This window comes from Pyxicephalus adspersus, chromosome 3 (genome assembly GCF_032062135.1).
Source record: "Pyxicephalus adspersus chromosome 3, UCB_Pads_2.0, whole genome shotgun sequence".
In the NCBI taxonomy this organism is placed as follows: Eukaryota; Metazoa; Chordata; class Amphibia; order Anura; family Pyxicephalidae; genus Pyxicephalus; species Pyxicephalus adspersus.
This window is the reverse complement of record NC_092860.1, coordinates 106,377,547-106,393,175: the sequence shown is the minus strand read 5'-3', so window position 1 is coordinate 106,393,175 and position 15,629 is coordinate 106,377,547. Positions and strand designations below refer to the sequence as shown.

Here is a 15,629-nt window from a genome sequence, read left to right as displayed (position 1 = left end):
TAATTATTGTGGTCTCAATGTATGGTATAACAGTCTAGAAGAGATGATCTGGTAATAACTTTAATGGAAATGTCTTTACCGAAATAACAGGTAAAGTGCAGGGACCTGGGGAGGAAGGTGAGTTGAACAGGTTGGTAAATTTTGGCACAATGCAGGAAGAAGCTGGCACAGGGTGATGGAAGAGGTAAACACACCTCCTGTGAAACAGGAAAATTTAAGCAGCAAAAGCTATTAAATTCAAAGAAGTCATTATACTAAAAGCAGGTAGTTATAATACAGTGTTGAAAGAATACAGGAACAGCCTAAAGGGTAGGCATCAGGAAAGAGAATTGAGTGTGAGTGTGAGTGAGAGTGTTTTATTAGCTTTAATGTTTGTGTTTGCAAAACAAACCTTTTTAAAGCTTCCTTGTAAATAATGAGTTATCAGAGACCTTGGAAAGCAATGAATTGTATGGGAAACCTTACAATTCTACTGTAGATTACCATTCAATGTTGGTTGATACAAAATATTTATTTGTGATTTTACTCAGACCTGAGCCTAGCTTCTTGTCTGGAAAATACTATATATAAAACACGCTGGGTGTCATCTTAGGACATATCTAGGCTCCTGTGGAATGGACATATGGCAATGCCAGCAATCAGGGATAAATATAGAGTAGCGGTTGTACACAGAGAATGTGTTCTGTTTCATATATACAATAAAAATCTATGCAGCATGTAACTTCATGTGATACTTGATAAGACTAACTGACACAACGTGACCAATTTCCTATCGTATTGATTATTCTCTAGAAGCAGAAGGTGTCATGCAATCAAGAAATTATGTATTTTGTCACTTGTAACCTGGAAACCAAACATTAGTTAGTGAAAAAATGCAGTTATCACTACAAAGTAATGCACACGTAATATTAACTGTAGCAATAGCTTCAACAAAGTGATCTTTAGAATAATAAAAAGCATACAGCACCATAAACTTCTGCCTGTCCTTATGCTAATAACGCATTGCAGGCATATCTATGGAGTTATTTAGAAAAAAGCTGTAGTAGTCAAAAACCGTATATTATTACTGCAAAGGGATACAGTATACAGCTGTGTTCAAAATAATAGCAGTGTGTTTAGAAATAAAAACTATTATGCTTTATTATTTTTAAAATATGCAAATGTATTGGGAACACACAGCAGAAAGCACATACTATTCTAAATCAAAACATGAAGAATCATTTATCAGTTACATGTATGATATTTTGTATTCTACATGAGAAATGGACAGCTGTAATCCACTTCGTTGACACATTAGATTACATTGATAACAGCAATCATTTTTTTCAGTGTTATTGTTCCAGAATCACACAGTCTGTAGTAGTATCACCTAGCATTAATTCAAACAGACTTTAGTGTTGAGTGCTCTTTTTTTAATTGATTTAATAACTGCTTTGAGGACATTCTGATCTCAAAAGTTCCAACAATATAGCTACTCATGTAACTTAATGAGTACATATGTTATGAAATTTTCACAGCCTTAAATCTATCTTAGCACGACTGGTTAGCAAGCTAAATCTCAGCTGTCCCTGGATGTTAGGGCATGGGTACACATATTATTGCAACGCATTTCTACAACATATGTAAAGAAAGAGCACTGTTGGGTGTCATGAGAGCCAAGTGTAAAATTTAAATATTCATATTTGTCATTATGTGCAGTGTGCTGTGACAGAGGGGTAGTTTTGGCTATTCTGCATAAGCCTAAAGCTGTAAGTGTCAATACACAGCTAAATACGTATTTGAGAACTGTATTGCTTACTACACATTCAGCACTTCTGTTTATTTTCCTAATTCAAACACCACTCCCAGACATGATTGAAAATTCTAGCCACTGCAGTGAAAGCACAGGTCAAAATTGGAAGTAACGGAGCAGCAGCTGACTCACAATGTAATTACCCTGATTTATTTTTCTCCAATCAACAAAGTGCATTTGTTTCACCCATAGGACCGTGCATTTCAGGAAAGCCTGGTTGGCTTACATTTCTCTAGCCTTAGGCATTGAAGGAAATTAGTACAAATAGGATACTACTATAAAAATATAGTAGCTTCCAGTTGATCTGGTCTGAGCTTACACAAGGGCCCCCCCCCCTTCAAGTGGCAGCTCCGAGATCTGGGCTCCAATAAGTAAAGGTGAAGGGTGAAATCCAGGGTGGCATATAATAATATAATATATTAATATAATTATATAATATAATATTATTATAATTACCTGTAATATTACTAAAGGGTACAAAAAAATGCTCTAAAAAGTCTACAAACACATTTAAAGTTAAACAAATACATCTCGGAACCCTTACAACTAGTCAGTTATACAAGATGGTTCAAAATGTTGAGATTGATGTGGTTGATGAGAAAAGGATTCTAAAACATAGACTGTGCTCCCCCCAGGGCGAAGAAAGAAGAAAGTTGGTTTATTTTCTTATTGTATTCCTTATTTATTGAGAATCTCTTTATTATAGAGCATGACATAAAAAGAACAAATTTTCTATTAGATAAATAATACAATTGACATGGAGAAAGATATACATTATAGTTGGTGAAAGAGTATAGTGAAATAATATTTATTGTTCTATAATATAGACAAATGTCTTTATGTTTCATCATATATTCTTTAGTGATCCAATCTGCTTACACATAACACATTTATTACCTTTGGTTAACACATCTGGGAGTTCACGACTAGGAGAGCCCATGCGAGCCAGCAAGTATTGTTGAGCTTCTGCAAGTAACAAAGGAAAATTTTGCTCTGCCACTGCAAATTGTTCAATTTTATGTTTGACAGAAGCGAGTACCTGGAAACGAAGAGGGAAAAATATATGTCATTTATGGTTTTTCTCTCCAAAATTACTTTTCTCTTCAGATGTTAAAAAATGGGGTTGAGTTGATTTCATGAGGTGATAAATGAGCAATTTTGCAGCAAATAGCCTTGAAGTTCCAGAAAAGAGTGAACCCACAGCAGCTTAGGAAGCGTATATCTGTGCCATGATGAAGTCTCTAATATAACTGGCAGCTCACTTGACATCCTAAGAGCTACAGCTAAATGGTCATTTGAATTCTGCTCTCTATTCTCAGCTAAAGCTGCTCCAAATACAAGTTTAGGGCACTTTGCCAGGATACACTGGGGGATTTGGCCATTTCCAGTAATACAATACAAGATTTATTTCTCATTGCATCTTTTCAGCTGTTATGAAAAAAGTGGAAAGCTGCAAGAAAAATGGCATTACTTGATGTGTATACCACCTACATGTTCATTATACCGTGTCAGTCAAAATAAAAATGACATGCATGGCAGAGGCTGGAATTGGTGAATATCACATTGAGGTATAAGGCAACAACTCAATTTATTTATTTATAGCACGACTGACAGAAGTGATTACTTATTTCACTGCTGATGAAATGAAGTAATTAATAATAACCAAACAAAAATCAACACATTCCAAAACAAATCATTAACCACTTATAGCAAATTGGTTGTATTTGACATAGACAAGGGGCAAAGTTCTCTACATTACTCATTTCTTGGTGTAAAATATATTGTTGAAAATAATATTGTCATTAGCTTATGCCATAGGTTTGTTTTGGCACAATAAATAATTTCAGGATTCATTTTATTACCATTATTGTACCCAATTAATTAACAATTTATGTTAGGGATTAAGGATTGGGTATGAGAGTTGGGTAAGAATTATTGGTTTGGGGTTTTAGATTCCATTTTTTTAAAAAAAACAAACTAATGAATATGATATAGTCTAGTGTTGTAGTTGTAGAGAAGATTCAGAAACAACTAATAAACGTTGCTTGAGATAATACTACTAATGGCTGGCTGTAGATAAAGTTTCTTGGCAAGTTTTCTAAACTATATTTCGTCTGGCAGTAAAGAACTGTACAAAAGCTTTACTGTTCAAAAGTTTGCAAGAAAACTGCACCCAGTCAGTTACAGTTATTATCTACAGCAACTTTTGTTATCCTGAAAAAAAATGTTTTAAAACCAAATTAAAACACCCACTATCTCCCCTTCCTACTCACTGCACACCTTGGTGCACATTTTTTTGTAACTGGTTATCTACAAAGTAAAATAAGGAAAGTGAACTCTCTTTTAATCTTAAGGTTTTATTTATCAGGACATAATAAAAAGTCATCTGGTCCTTAGTTGATTCCAAAAATTTTCAATCTAACTTCACACACAAAAGATTACACCATGGTATTATTTATGTAACAAAAATTAAGCCAAAACAGAGAAGCCATGTGTGAAAAACTAATTACACTCCATGATTAAATAGCTTGTAGAACCACCTTCTACAAGATATTTCCCCTTATGCATAAAAACATACTTACCTGCCTGTTTGCAGTTTTCTTCTTGAAATACGGTCAGCAGCACATGTCAGTTCAGGCTGCCAGGATATGCTGGGTATCCAGTCATCGTCTGGGGCCTCTAGAAATAAATGAACTTCCATGTGCATGCACTGGAGTGTCATCATTGTGGCTTGGCAAGACCAATCAAGATGCCTGAAGACTCGACAACCAGGAAAAAAATTGAGCAAAGATGACAGCACTCATAATGGAGTGAGCACAAGTGGTTGCAAACTATGACCAAGCAGATAAGGTTATTTTATTGCAGATGGGATATTGCCTGTCTCTTCTGCATTAAAGAACCTTGCCTGGTTGCATTTTTTTAATTTAGAAGTTCCACTTTTAGAATAGGGATGGATGTAACTATTCTATGCACTTGTTATAGAGCAGAAAAATTGAATAGTTCTTTATAAATGAATCAAATAAAAGACTGGATTGATGAACAAATAAATACATAAGAAGGAAAAGTAGCTAACTCTGAAACTTGTTTTGCTGAGCAAGACACAGTATAAAAACAGAACAGAGAAAAAGTTGTGTTGGACTGCACTCAGGGGCTTGAAATCCCCTGAACACTCTTAATAAAGACTGTCATTTGAAGTCGTTATCAGCAGACAGTGTATGGTGTGCCACTGAAGTTTAGTCATTTTGTCCTTCAATCCTGCAGTATCCATTACAGAATAAAGAGAAGCATTTTGTTAACAATGTGTACAAGGTATCTATCAAATGAAAAGAAGGAAGACATTGAAGCAGCGAAAAACAGGAATGTGTCTTTCATTGATGTGACATCTCTTCACTGTCTTCAATTTCCTCCTATTGTCAGGATTACGCTAGTCATCCTTCTCAGCAACAAAATATCTATTTATGTGCTTCTGCTGCAACAGGTTAACATTTAAACCTAAATTATTTGAAGCATATTTCATCCTTCTGTTTATTACTTTTTTTTCTTGTATACATATTATTTTGTGATGGTAGACTACTAGTTGACAGTCTGTTTCTTTCTAAAATAGCCCTAGTAACACTTTTTGCAAATTCGGGAGTTTAGGTTTTAGGTCCTGATTGTTGCTATTCTTCTGCTCAATATGCTCAGCTAACTGAAACTAAAGAAGGAAAAATGTAGCTCCCATGATGCAGTAGGGGTTTTCTCTATCCTGCATTATGTCAGTCTCTTGCATTTAGGTCTCTCTGCCAGGGCAAGGAAACAATAGAAAAGTTTGGTATGCTTAAAGCTAAAGTTCAGTTTTCCTATATTATAGTAATATATATTACCCTCCTGGTTCACCCCCGCCCCCTTTACTAACACACTAGAGAGCACATTCCTAAAACCTTTTTGTTGCAATATTTTAGACCCAATATTATTCTGAATGGTACAATATGCATTTCTTTGCAAATCAGGCAGATCTTGACTGGTGGAAGTCCCTGGCAGGGTGCTGTTCATAACTCCCTGAAAAGATTAAAGCACCCGAACTCAGTACTCTCAAACAGTGCAATGGATCCTGGGATAAATCTTCATGGGTGGACTTCATTCCTAAGCAGTGGACATTCACAGCTTAAATTCTATGCAGCTTGCCCTTGGTAACTCCCACACATAATGCTGAGCCTTTGTGATTAAAAGTATTAAAAATCAATGAATAAAACGGATTGGACAGGAACAAGGAGGGCTATATGATGCTGGACATGAGGGAGGCTCTATCCGACTTTTAATGCAGCTTTAAAGGAGACAGTGTGCACAGAAATCAAATTAAGCAACTTTAGCACAGGTAAGGAGCCTGTACAACTAACTAACTGTGCAAGACTAAAGGGAAGGTTTAGAGTTCAGCTTGAAACATTTCAACATATACATGTAAAATTCTAAACATATATTTATTTATATCCTAATTGATATCATTTTACTGTTTTAACTAACACAAAAAATACAGATTAAATATGACATTTTACTGTACCTGGTAGAGTGAGCGGACACTGGGTTGCAAGACCATGTTTGTGTTAAGAAGGAAGGATCGAATTAGAGGCTGGGGGTAAGCTGCAAGCTGTGTAACAATCCCAATCAGCAGTAAGTTCACATGTAAGGAGTTCTCCAGCATATTCTCTAACTTTGATAAAACAACACTGATGAACGGCCCTGAGCAAAGAACATTGACAAATTATTATTATTTTTTAGTATTACCTTCATCTCCTGTGGTTTGTACAAAACAATAAATATTACAAGAGTGGGCAGATAATAAAATAGAATACAAAGCAAATTGTAGCAACAATAAAAAATAAGAGACAGGGTCATCCCCGTAGATGATTACAATCTATATAGAAAAGTTTTAAAATAAACAGTAAGAGTAGTAAGTGAGATGAATTTCAGATGACAGCGTGTGACTTGTCAGATATGATATCAGTGGTAAATTAATACCTGAAAAAATAACTTAAAAATAATAGGTTATATGCTTGTCAAAAGAACTGGGTTTAAAAAGAGCTTAAGGGCAAATTCAGACCTGCAACAAGATCAAGTGATCCCGACTGCTCCCCGTAGCTGGCACCTTGCAAATATGAAAGCAGACGGCAGCGAGCAGTACTAAACCACTCACAGCTGCCTCCATTCATTCTATATGGGCCTGCCATAGGTAGAAACTATATGTAGCATCTCCCTCAAAGCAGCAGTTCACTGAAATGAGGAAATGGTAACTGCACTCCATCCTTACTGCAGAGACAGGATATATAGAATGCCAGGAACCTGTAACAGTAGGGAAGCATAGCCAGGAGCTAAAACATATTTGTGTGTCATGTGTATAGAAGTGATATTTAAAGCCTAATGAACTAATCTTGGGTATAGGTGGAAAAAAGGAGCAGAAACTTGTTGTAACCCAACAGACAAAGGTTAAGGAGAAAAAGTACAATGTCAGAGGACATCTCAAAATGATTGAGAATAGAGTAACAGCCCTCTTTAGAGTAAGAACATCGATGGAAAGGCCTGTTACACACAAGCAGATAAATATTCAATGAGTCAGAAGCCACAAAATACTACACACATGTCTACAATATTCCGTCCTTCTAATTGTTTTTTGTACTATTTATGTTTAAGCTTGCATTAAGGGACAAAGCCATGACTGGACGTTTGCTGTGTTTACTATAGAGCAGGTAAGTGGGGAGTATTAAGAATGATTACTGGGTACATGGTGGGCTTATGTCCAGAGAATGAGTATCCTTCTTACCAGGTTCCCTTGGCTAGAGGTAAAATTTAATAGGATCGGTTGAAAAATCCAACTGCATTCACAAATTCTGAAGAGTTGGAATTCTTTTTTTAAAAAAAAAAGGTTTAACTGCTCTAGATGTGAAACTCATATTTTATTTATTGGTTCAGCCAATCCATCCAGTTGATATTGACAGCTATCAAAGTGCCGAGCTGCAATCCTGACATTAGCCAAAGACAGGCGTTTCAATGCAGCAACTTGTCAATGAATGAGCACTGTTGCACCGTATATCAGAATTCCAGTCCAAGGTCAGAATAACTGACATCTAAGTTGGAATGGACTTCAATGAGAACTATACAACCAACACTACCAGCAACATAGTAAACATAGCAAACCCCCTTCCTTTGTGCTTTTGCTCTTTGCTGCAACCATAAACACAATCGGAGAGATTTTATAGAAGTGGATATTACTTCAGATTATTTTTAGATCAGTTTATTTTAATAAATTGGAAAACATTCAGCCAATCCTTTGCCAATAATGGTTGTGATGGCCACTTGCTCTTTGTAAGGGAAGCATTTGTCTAACATGTCCTCTGCTCAATCAAATCTAGAACTATCTTTTATATTGCACTGATTTGTCCATTGATAGATATAAACGTTCGATTGTGCCCTACCGTCTTAATGCAGTTAAGGCACAAATACCGCGTTATTGGAAGGATTCCAGGGGGCCCTCACTAAAATGCTGATTCCAACTGGTAGATGAACTCTGTACCATGGAAGAGAGCTACCATGATTTGTGTGATACTGCCTCGCTGTTCACTGATACCTGGGTCCCATGGATCCTATTCAAAGATAAAACTCAATACCTTGAAATACTCAGCCAGGATTAGAACATTAGTTCTAGTACATGCGCCTTAACAGACAGGGTTTTGGAATGTTAGTGTATATACATTGGGTTTGCTCCCTTAATTTTCGTGCAAGAAAGGTCACGACCTGTGGTCCTTAGTATCGTTATAACAGACATGTGTTTGAATATTACTTTATGTTAATCCTTCACTGTTGCATTTCAGGTTTTTACAAGTACTACTGACTGTATGTTTTGTAAGTACGGCATACAGTCCTATTGTTTTTCTTCTAATCTCAGGACTGCTGCTGCTTTGTCATTACAGGTTTATTTTTCAGTACCTCCGGTTACATTAACATCGCTTTACTATGGACTCAACATTATTTTGGCATACTATCTGTACCCTGTTAAGCGACTATGAGATTGTAAAATTGTATTACCATCCTGTATTTTTGTTTACTCTGTTGACAACTATGTTTTTTTTTTTTTTTTTCTCAAAAAAAAACTTCATTAATTAAATCTAGAACTATCCAGGGAGAATGAACTTTTCTGATTACAGAGCTATAGTGTCTGATTAGCAGTGGGATGTCCGACCTTTGCATACAGAGAGATCACAGCTTTCTGCCAAAGACCAGGGCTCTAATTCTACAGCTGTTGGCACTCCAGCTGGTTTAAAAAGAAAACATTGACTTTAAACACGTTTTTGAAGCACCCGAAATGTATTAAGCTTCCTTAAGTTGGCCTTAAGGAACCTGAGTTGGCCTTTATGCCAAATATGCCATATTTTTTTTTAAAAAGAAATGCAATGTAAAAAATTCCTAATAAATATGCATACCTGTGAATGGTGCTGCTTGGGACCGCGGAGAGCAATTAGTGTTTTTTACAGGTTCCTTTTGCCCAAATGGTGACGGCACACTTTCTGATGATGGTGTTCCCAGGGAATACTTTTCAAAGTCGTCATCATCTTCATCAACTAGAGAAACACTTTCATGGGCTGGTGAACTGGACTCTTCTGTTGTGGTGTTGTTAAGCCCATTTATTATTTCATCACAACGAGCCATGAAATCCTCACTCTCCGGACTTAACAATTTTTTATTTGAATTCCAATCTGCCTCAGTTGTGAAATCAAGATCTAGCTTGGGTATATCCTTACTGTGCTTTTTTACATTATCTTTTTTCGCTGTTGCATTTTTCTGATTGTTTTCTACAAAAGTACTTCCTTTAAGATTCTGAGAATTCTCATTATTAGGTTTGTGTGGTTGATCTGGTGTGGGTTTATTAGTTGACATGTCTTTATTTTTCTCCTCTACTGTATCAGAGGAATCTTTTTCTGCACACAACCTGTAAACCATCACATCATCCTGAAAATCAGATTCTTCAATATATGACCCTTTAATGAACATTATTGCATTCTCTGGTTCTGGTTGTAACACAGGATCAGGAGTTGGCTGTGGTGAACAATTTCCAGAATCTGGAGATATTCCAGTGTCATAACTGTCATCCCATTCGAGATCAATTTGAAGTTTTCCTCCAAGAGAGGGATTGTCAGAGCAGAAAGACCCTAAAATACGTCTGTTTGTACCTCTAAAAGTTGGAAACTCACCTCTTCTAAAACTGCTCTCTAGAAGAGCTTGAAAAGAAGTTTCTGGATCTGGTTTCTCGCCATCATATGGGGCTGACCATACCTTACAGTCTTCAACACATCTAAGTATATTTTCATGAGCTTCCCAAAGATATTCCAAGTAGCTGGCATCTACAGATTGGATGACTTCCTCATCAAATGTTGACTTGATTTCGAGTGAAGAAGATACTTCAGAGTCACTGTGCTCTGTACATGAAAATATGAAACATTTGATCAATGCCACAGCTTGCACAAAGTAGAGATTTGCACACTAATAATTTTTGGGTACATATATTGGGATGAATGTTTATGTTCATAGTTCATGAAATAGAAGCCAGACAGCATCCCAGCTATGGTTCCACTGATCTTTATATGGAACCTGTATACAATAACCATATGATACAAAATGTCACCCAAAAAAATGTTCAGTTAGGCTGATGATCATCACCCATGATTTTCCCACAATTTATCAATAGCAATTGCTACACATGAAGAACAGAGGGATAGTCAGTGAGATGCAGAAAATGTGACTTTTATGCAAATCACATCCAATTTTTATGTGCTCTGACTTGAAACTGAGCCAATTATACTTTGCAATTTGCATTTCATTGACCATCTTTTGTATTTTTTGGAGCTAATAGTAACACAATGTAACTAAATGTGAGCAATTTGTTCATTTACATTGTACTAAATGTGAGCATTTGTTACTTCCAGCATCTATTTGTGTAGAAATCACTAGCAATCAGTACAGGGTAGTAGTTGGGTAATCACTAACGTTTTCAGTCCTAGGCTTTGAACATGTCAGATGATTGTTGCCTAAGACGAATGACCATGCTCATCTTGGACGAAAATCTGACAGATGTACGGTATTGATGAACCACTAAGGATCAGGATCTGACCTGTGTACATGGACTTAGGCTTTCTATATGTCACTGTGTATATTGCCCTAACATTTCATTTAATCCTTGCAAAGCAGGGAACATATGTGCTGGTAATCATCCTAAAATATATATTTTTCCTTTTTCCAGGACAAACTGTTAAAATAACAAGGATGGATTCCAATCTTTTCAATCATGATAAGTATTTTAGCGATTTATGTATTAGTCAGTTGAACAGGGTTGTAAAGCACATTAGTCACATTGTCCCACAAATCATAGCCTTGTAAATTGCGTATTGGTTTTTTTTTTTGTTCATTTGTCTCCTAATATAAGGAAAAAACAGGAAAGTGCTTCTTTTTGTTATGAATATCTTCCTCTAAGGTAAATGCTCTCCTGACACAGAACTGATTGTAAACTGAAAAGTTATTATTGCCATTGTGCTGAATTCTGATCCTCTTAACCTTGTGAAAGTTATACCAGAGTGTGCACACTCCAGATGACAAATAGGCCAGCAGTTTAATCTGCACTATTCAAAGGAAAAAATCACAGGGCAGGATTGTTAGTCTTCATGTATTTTGTTAAAAGAAATATCAGAAGAAAGAAATCTGTTCCCTCTTCATTGCACAAACTATTAAGTAAGTACAGGTGACACAGACTCTTGCTGTTTTAAAGCTATATTGTCAATTGTGCAAATTAGCAACCCTGATGCCATTTAACTTAATGTTAAGCCTAATCCAAGTTTTCTATTAAGTTTAGAACTTGGTATTGTGTTGCCTGTATTATAAAAATGTTCTTTTGGAAACAATAATTGGATCACATTATACCCATGTATTTACATGTATAATGCATTGCATTTAGAACCTATGGTTATTTTGTAACCCACTACACTATAACAGGATAGCTTTTGGTTTCCTAAAATGTATATTCTCTATGATCCTTCCTCTGTGCTCTTTAAAGTGGAACTAGAAGTAAAGTTTCCAATCAGGCAGGTCACGTTTTCAAAAAAGGTGATGTCTCTTCTGCAATAATCTATTTTACCTGCCTGATAGCATGGGGGAACTGTCAAAAAACTGAGCTGCACATGCATAGCTTTGGTTGCCAGGATATCTGGCAATCCCGGCTTCCCCTGCATGTACCAGGACTGAATCAATTCCCATTTGCCTGCACGGGAGTTATGACATCCTAGACTGGTCAACCAAGATAGTTGGAAATTGAGACGTAAAAAAAGGGGTGAATATGGCGTCACCTTGCTACAAAGCAGGGACAAGTGAGTATGGCGGCTTTATTTGTTTACTATTTTATGAAACAGCAGCTTAAAGTATAATGCCAGGTAAACATTTTTGTTAATGTTTTGGATAGTGTGAGATAGGGCTCTATTTATAAAACAGGGAATCTGACATTCCCTCAAACATTCCCTCGTGGGAATCAATTACTGCCACTGAAATACATAAAGCCGGGCTAGACTTTTGATAAGTAAAGCCACACTGGCTATTAGTGTAAACTTTATTGTAGAATTTTTTCTTAACAGTACTTGTCTAATCTTATTGTTGTAATTACAAAATAAGCATCATCTGTATCCCATTAATAAGAATCATCTGCATCCCCATCCTAGCAAAAAAATAAACTCCTGTTGTGGAGAATGCTTCTTAATTTGACCTCAAACTCTTTACAGACGTCTGGGAAAAGCAATAAACCCATCATGAGCAGGAAATGAGATTTCTTTGGAATATTGAAGAAACAAGTAATATACACAAACCCTCAGTATTATATAGATTGTTAGGAAATTATATTTTAAAACATATCTCTAAAAAAAACATATTTCTAAAACAAAAATATGTGATTTCATTCGACAAGGTGGCTACGTTATTTTCCTAAATCTTTAAACTTGGGAGATCCAGCAATTCTGGAATGGATTTCTAAAAAGTCATTTACTATTTGTTATCAAATGTTTTGAGTCCTGGTTCAAATCCACTCCAGGTTTGCTGGATCACCCAGGTTCACTGATAGAAGTGTATCCTCTCCAGCCTTGGAGAGCTTTACCCAGGCCCCATGTGTACAGTTGAGCTCACAAGAAATTACAAGAACACTGCACTTCTAAAAAATACTGTCAGCCTAAAAATAGTCACCCAATCTCACGACTAGTAAGCTACAATATATTATATTTTTGTTCTTGCATTTAGCTATTTTTTAATTGGTAATCATTTTAAAATGACTTGTGTTGCATAGTTTTCTTTCTTTGGGTAGGGTTGATTATTTATTAGAACAGTTTTTTATGTCATAAAAAGTAAACATACCCAAAGACAAATTGCAATGTGAGAAGATCCCAAACAGTCCTAATGTAATTTATATCTGGTGAGAACTAAACAATGGAGCATTGTCCATTGCAACAAAGGGGTGGATTTAATAAATGTTTTCCCAATCCATCAAATCTATTGTGAAAAATATGTGAATTTTGAGTAAAGGTTGAATGTTGAAGCTTTTTGAAACTGAAAGCAGAAATCTTACTGTTACTGCTTAGGACAGCTGCTTGTCTTTTCTATGCATATTGAAATGTATATTGTTTTCTCTGACTGAGGAAAAGCCAAAAGATTTGTTTGATTACAACTGAACACATATCAGAGCTGCCTGTTACCTTTATGTCCGAATTCTGGCAACCTTTTGATATTTCTTCTCACACTCCCAGCTTTACCAGTAGTAGTATTTGCACAGCAGTCTGGGGTTAAGGCCAAAAATTTAGCAGCAGATGCCGAATAGCAGTCTCGTTCTTTCACTGCCCATCTTTGACTAACCATAATGTGGTTACATGGCAACAGATACCTGGCAAAGAAAGATAAAAATTAAAAAGAATATTTACTCAGCCCAAAAGAAAAATTAGACTTTTTTGGAGCTAGATAAGGGCTTGAAGAACACAAAAACGTATTTAAAAACCCATAGCATCCAATTACAAATCACTTTACAGTAAATGAAAATAGAACAGATAAAATAATTGTAGTTTTATAATTGCAACAGAAGTAGGGCACAGAATAAAGTAGCCTACAAAGTACAAAACACATTGGTATTTATTATCTGACTATTTCTCACCACTACCACTAATTTTACTTCTTAAAAAATGGTACTGGACTATATATCCCATGAGAAAAAAACTGTTTTGATCTTCTGTCCGATTTTCACAACTTTGTCTACAAAGAGATGATATAAGCCTTCAAATGTCAATAGTATATGGAGACATTTATTGATGATTGGGGTAATACATTGGAAAGTAAGGTGAGATAATATATTTGATAAATAATTATTATGACATGTATTTTTTTTCGCTGACAGCCTGTTGCAAAATACAGGTTGTATATGTATATTGTATGTAAGAAGAAATGTAAGCAGATAAGCAGAAAAACCAGAGATGTGCAGTGAAATGTCATGAAGATTGCAAGACTCATGTTCCTTGTCCACAAAGCACTCCAATGCCACATTTAAAGACACCACAAGAAAGTAAGTTCCACTAATGCTGTCAGACATGAGTATGCCATGACCTTAAGCAGCCAAGAAAGTTTGATCAAGATGACTATGATTGTCCGAATCATCACTTTTCACCAATCAAAGTTGAGCAAGAACTGGATCATTGGAGAACTGCAGTATGAGCTTCAAAGAAACTTTCACACATTCAAGTCCAAAGATGCACTGCAGGACAGTGGTTTAACAGTTATAAAAAAGAGATTAGCAATCACTCTTCTATGTATGGAAGGCTATCATGAAAAGTGAATGTATACATAAATTAAATGTATAGAATATAGGTTTCCAATATAAATTAGCACATGTCACATTTACAGACATATGCAGATAGAGCAGCACACAACAGAACCCTGTTTGTAATGCAATCAAAACATGATGAGCTAAAGGGAAAATTGTCATGGAAAAAGGTATTGCAATATTTTATCATATCACATGTGAGCAACACAGGGCTTGATGACTGCTGGGATTGCAAAGGTCTTGATTACCTGCCATCCAAATAGCCATGACATGGAAACCTGACACTAATGTGTGCTAAAAGGTGTGAAAGTTGGAGGAAGACCTAAATTACTTAAAAAAAAGAAATCATGAAAACCAGTTTAAATAGGTTGTTCAAAGTAGAATTGGCAGCAGACACTTCTTGTCAGTGAATCCCAAGTGTGCATCCTTACATTGGTACAGCCTGGATCTTTATGCAAACATCATTTATAAATATAAGGAGCACCACAGAAAGAGGCATATGGACTCACCAGTTGTCACCCCACTGGTGGAAAAACAGTGTAATTCAGTTAATTGCTGACCACTGAGTGGGCCACAACCTGAAGAGGGTGATTGCCAGTAGACATGTTCATGAACATGAAGCACTGGAGCATGTCTTATGTTGCCACAAGTTGTACCCATTCTCACTTGGCGGTAAGGGGTAGCAACATGAATCTTTGCTACATCAATTCAGTCAGTGCAGTTGCCTGGTCCACTTGACTATGTCCTCATGTTTTTTTACTGGCATGTCTAATCAAGGACCAAAAATTGCTTCTAATTGATTTGCTGTTGAATTCACTTTAGATTTCCAGGCAATATAATTATTATGTTATATTGGTGCTCAGAGTAGCAATAGAAATTAGCATGTGTAGAAGTATAACCCACAGTGCACCATGTTGCTATTCCTGTGTCTAGAAAGGAAGGGGGTTAACAGAGAACAGCCAGTATTAAACACACGTC

The 15,629-nt window shown here is 36.1% G+C and overlaps 1 protein-coding gene across 2 annotated transcripts in view; it reads right to left on the bottom strand.

The window, feature by feature from the left end:
• Positions 1-15,629, bottom strand: part of FHIP1A (FHF complex subunit HOOK interacting protein 1A) — a 125,918-nt gene that overhangs the window by 5,432 nt on the left and 104,857 nt on the right. For both annotated transcript variants that reach the window (XM_072405909.1, XM_072405910.1), the window contains exons 9-12: positions 13,540-13,724; positions 9,244-10,236; positions 6,330-6,508; positions 2,690-2,831 (exon numbers count right to left, since the gene is read on the bottom strand). In XM_072405909.1, coding sequence (XP_072262010.1) covers positions 2,690-2,831; positions 6,330-6,508; positions 9,244-10,236; positions 13,540-13,724 — 1,499 coding nt within the window. The remainder of the gene's footprint in view (positions 1-2,689; positions 2,832-6,329; positions 6,509-9,243; positions 10,237-13,539; positions 13,725-15,629) is intronic.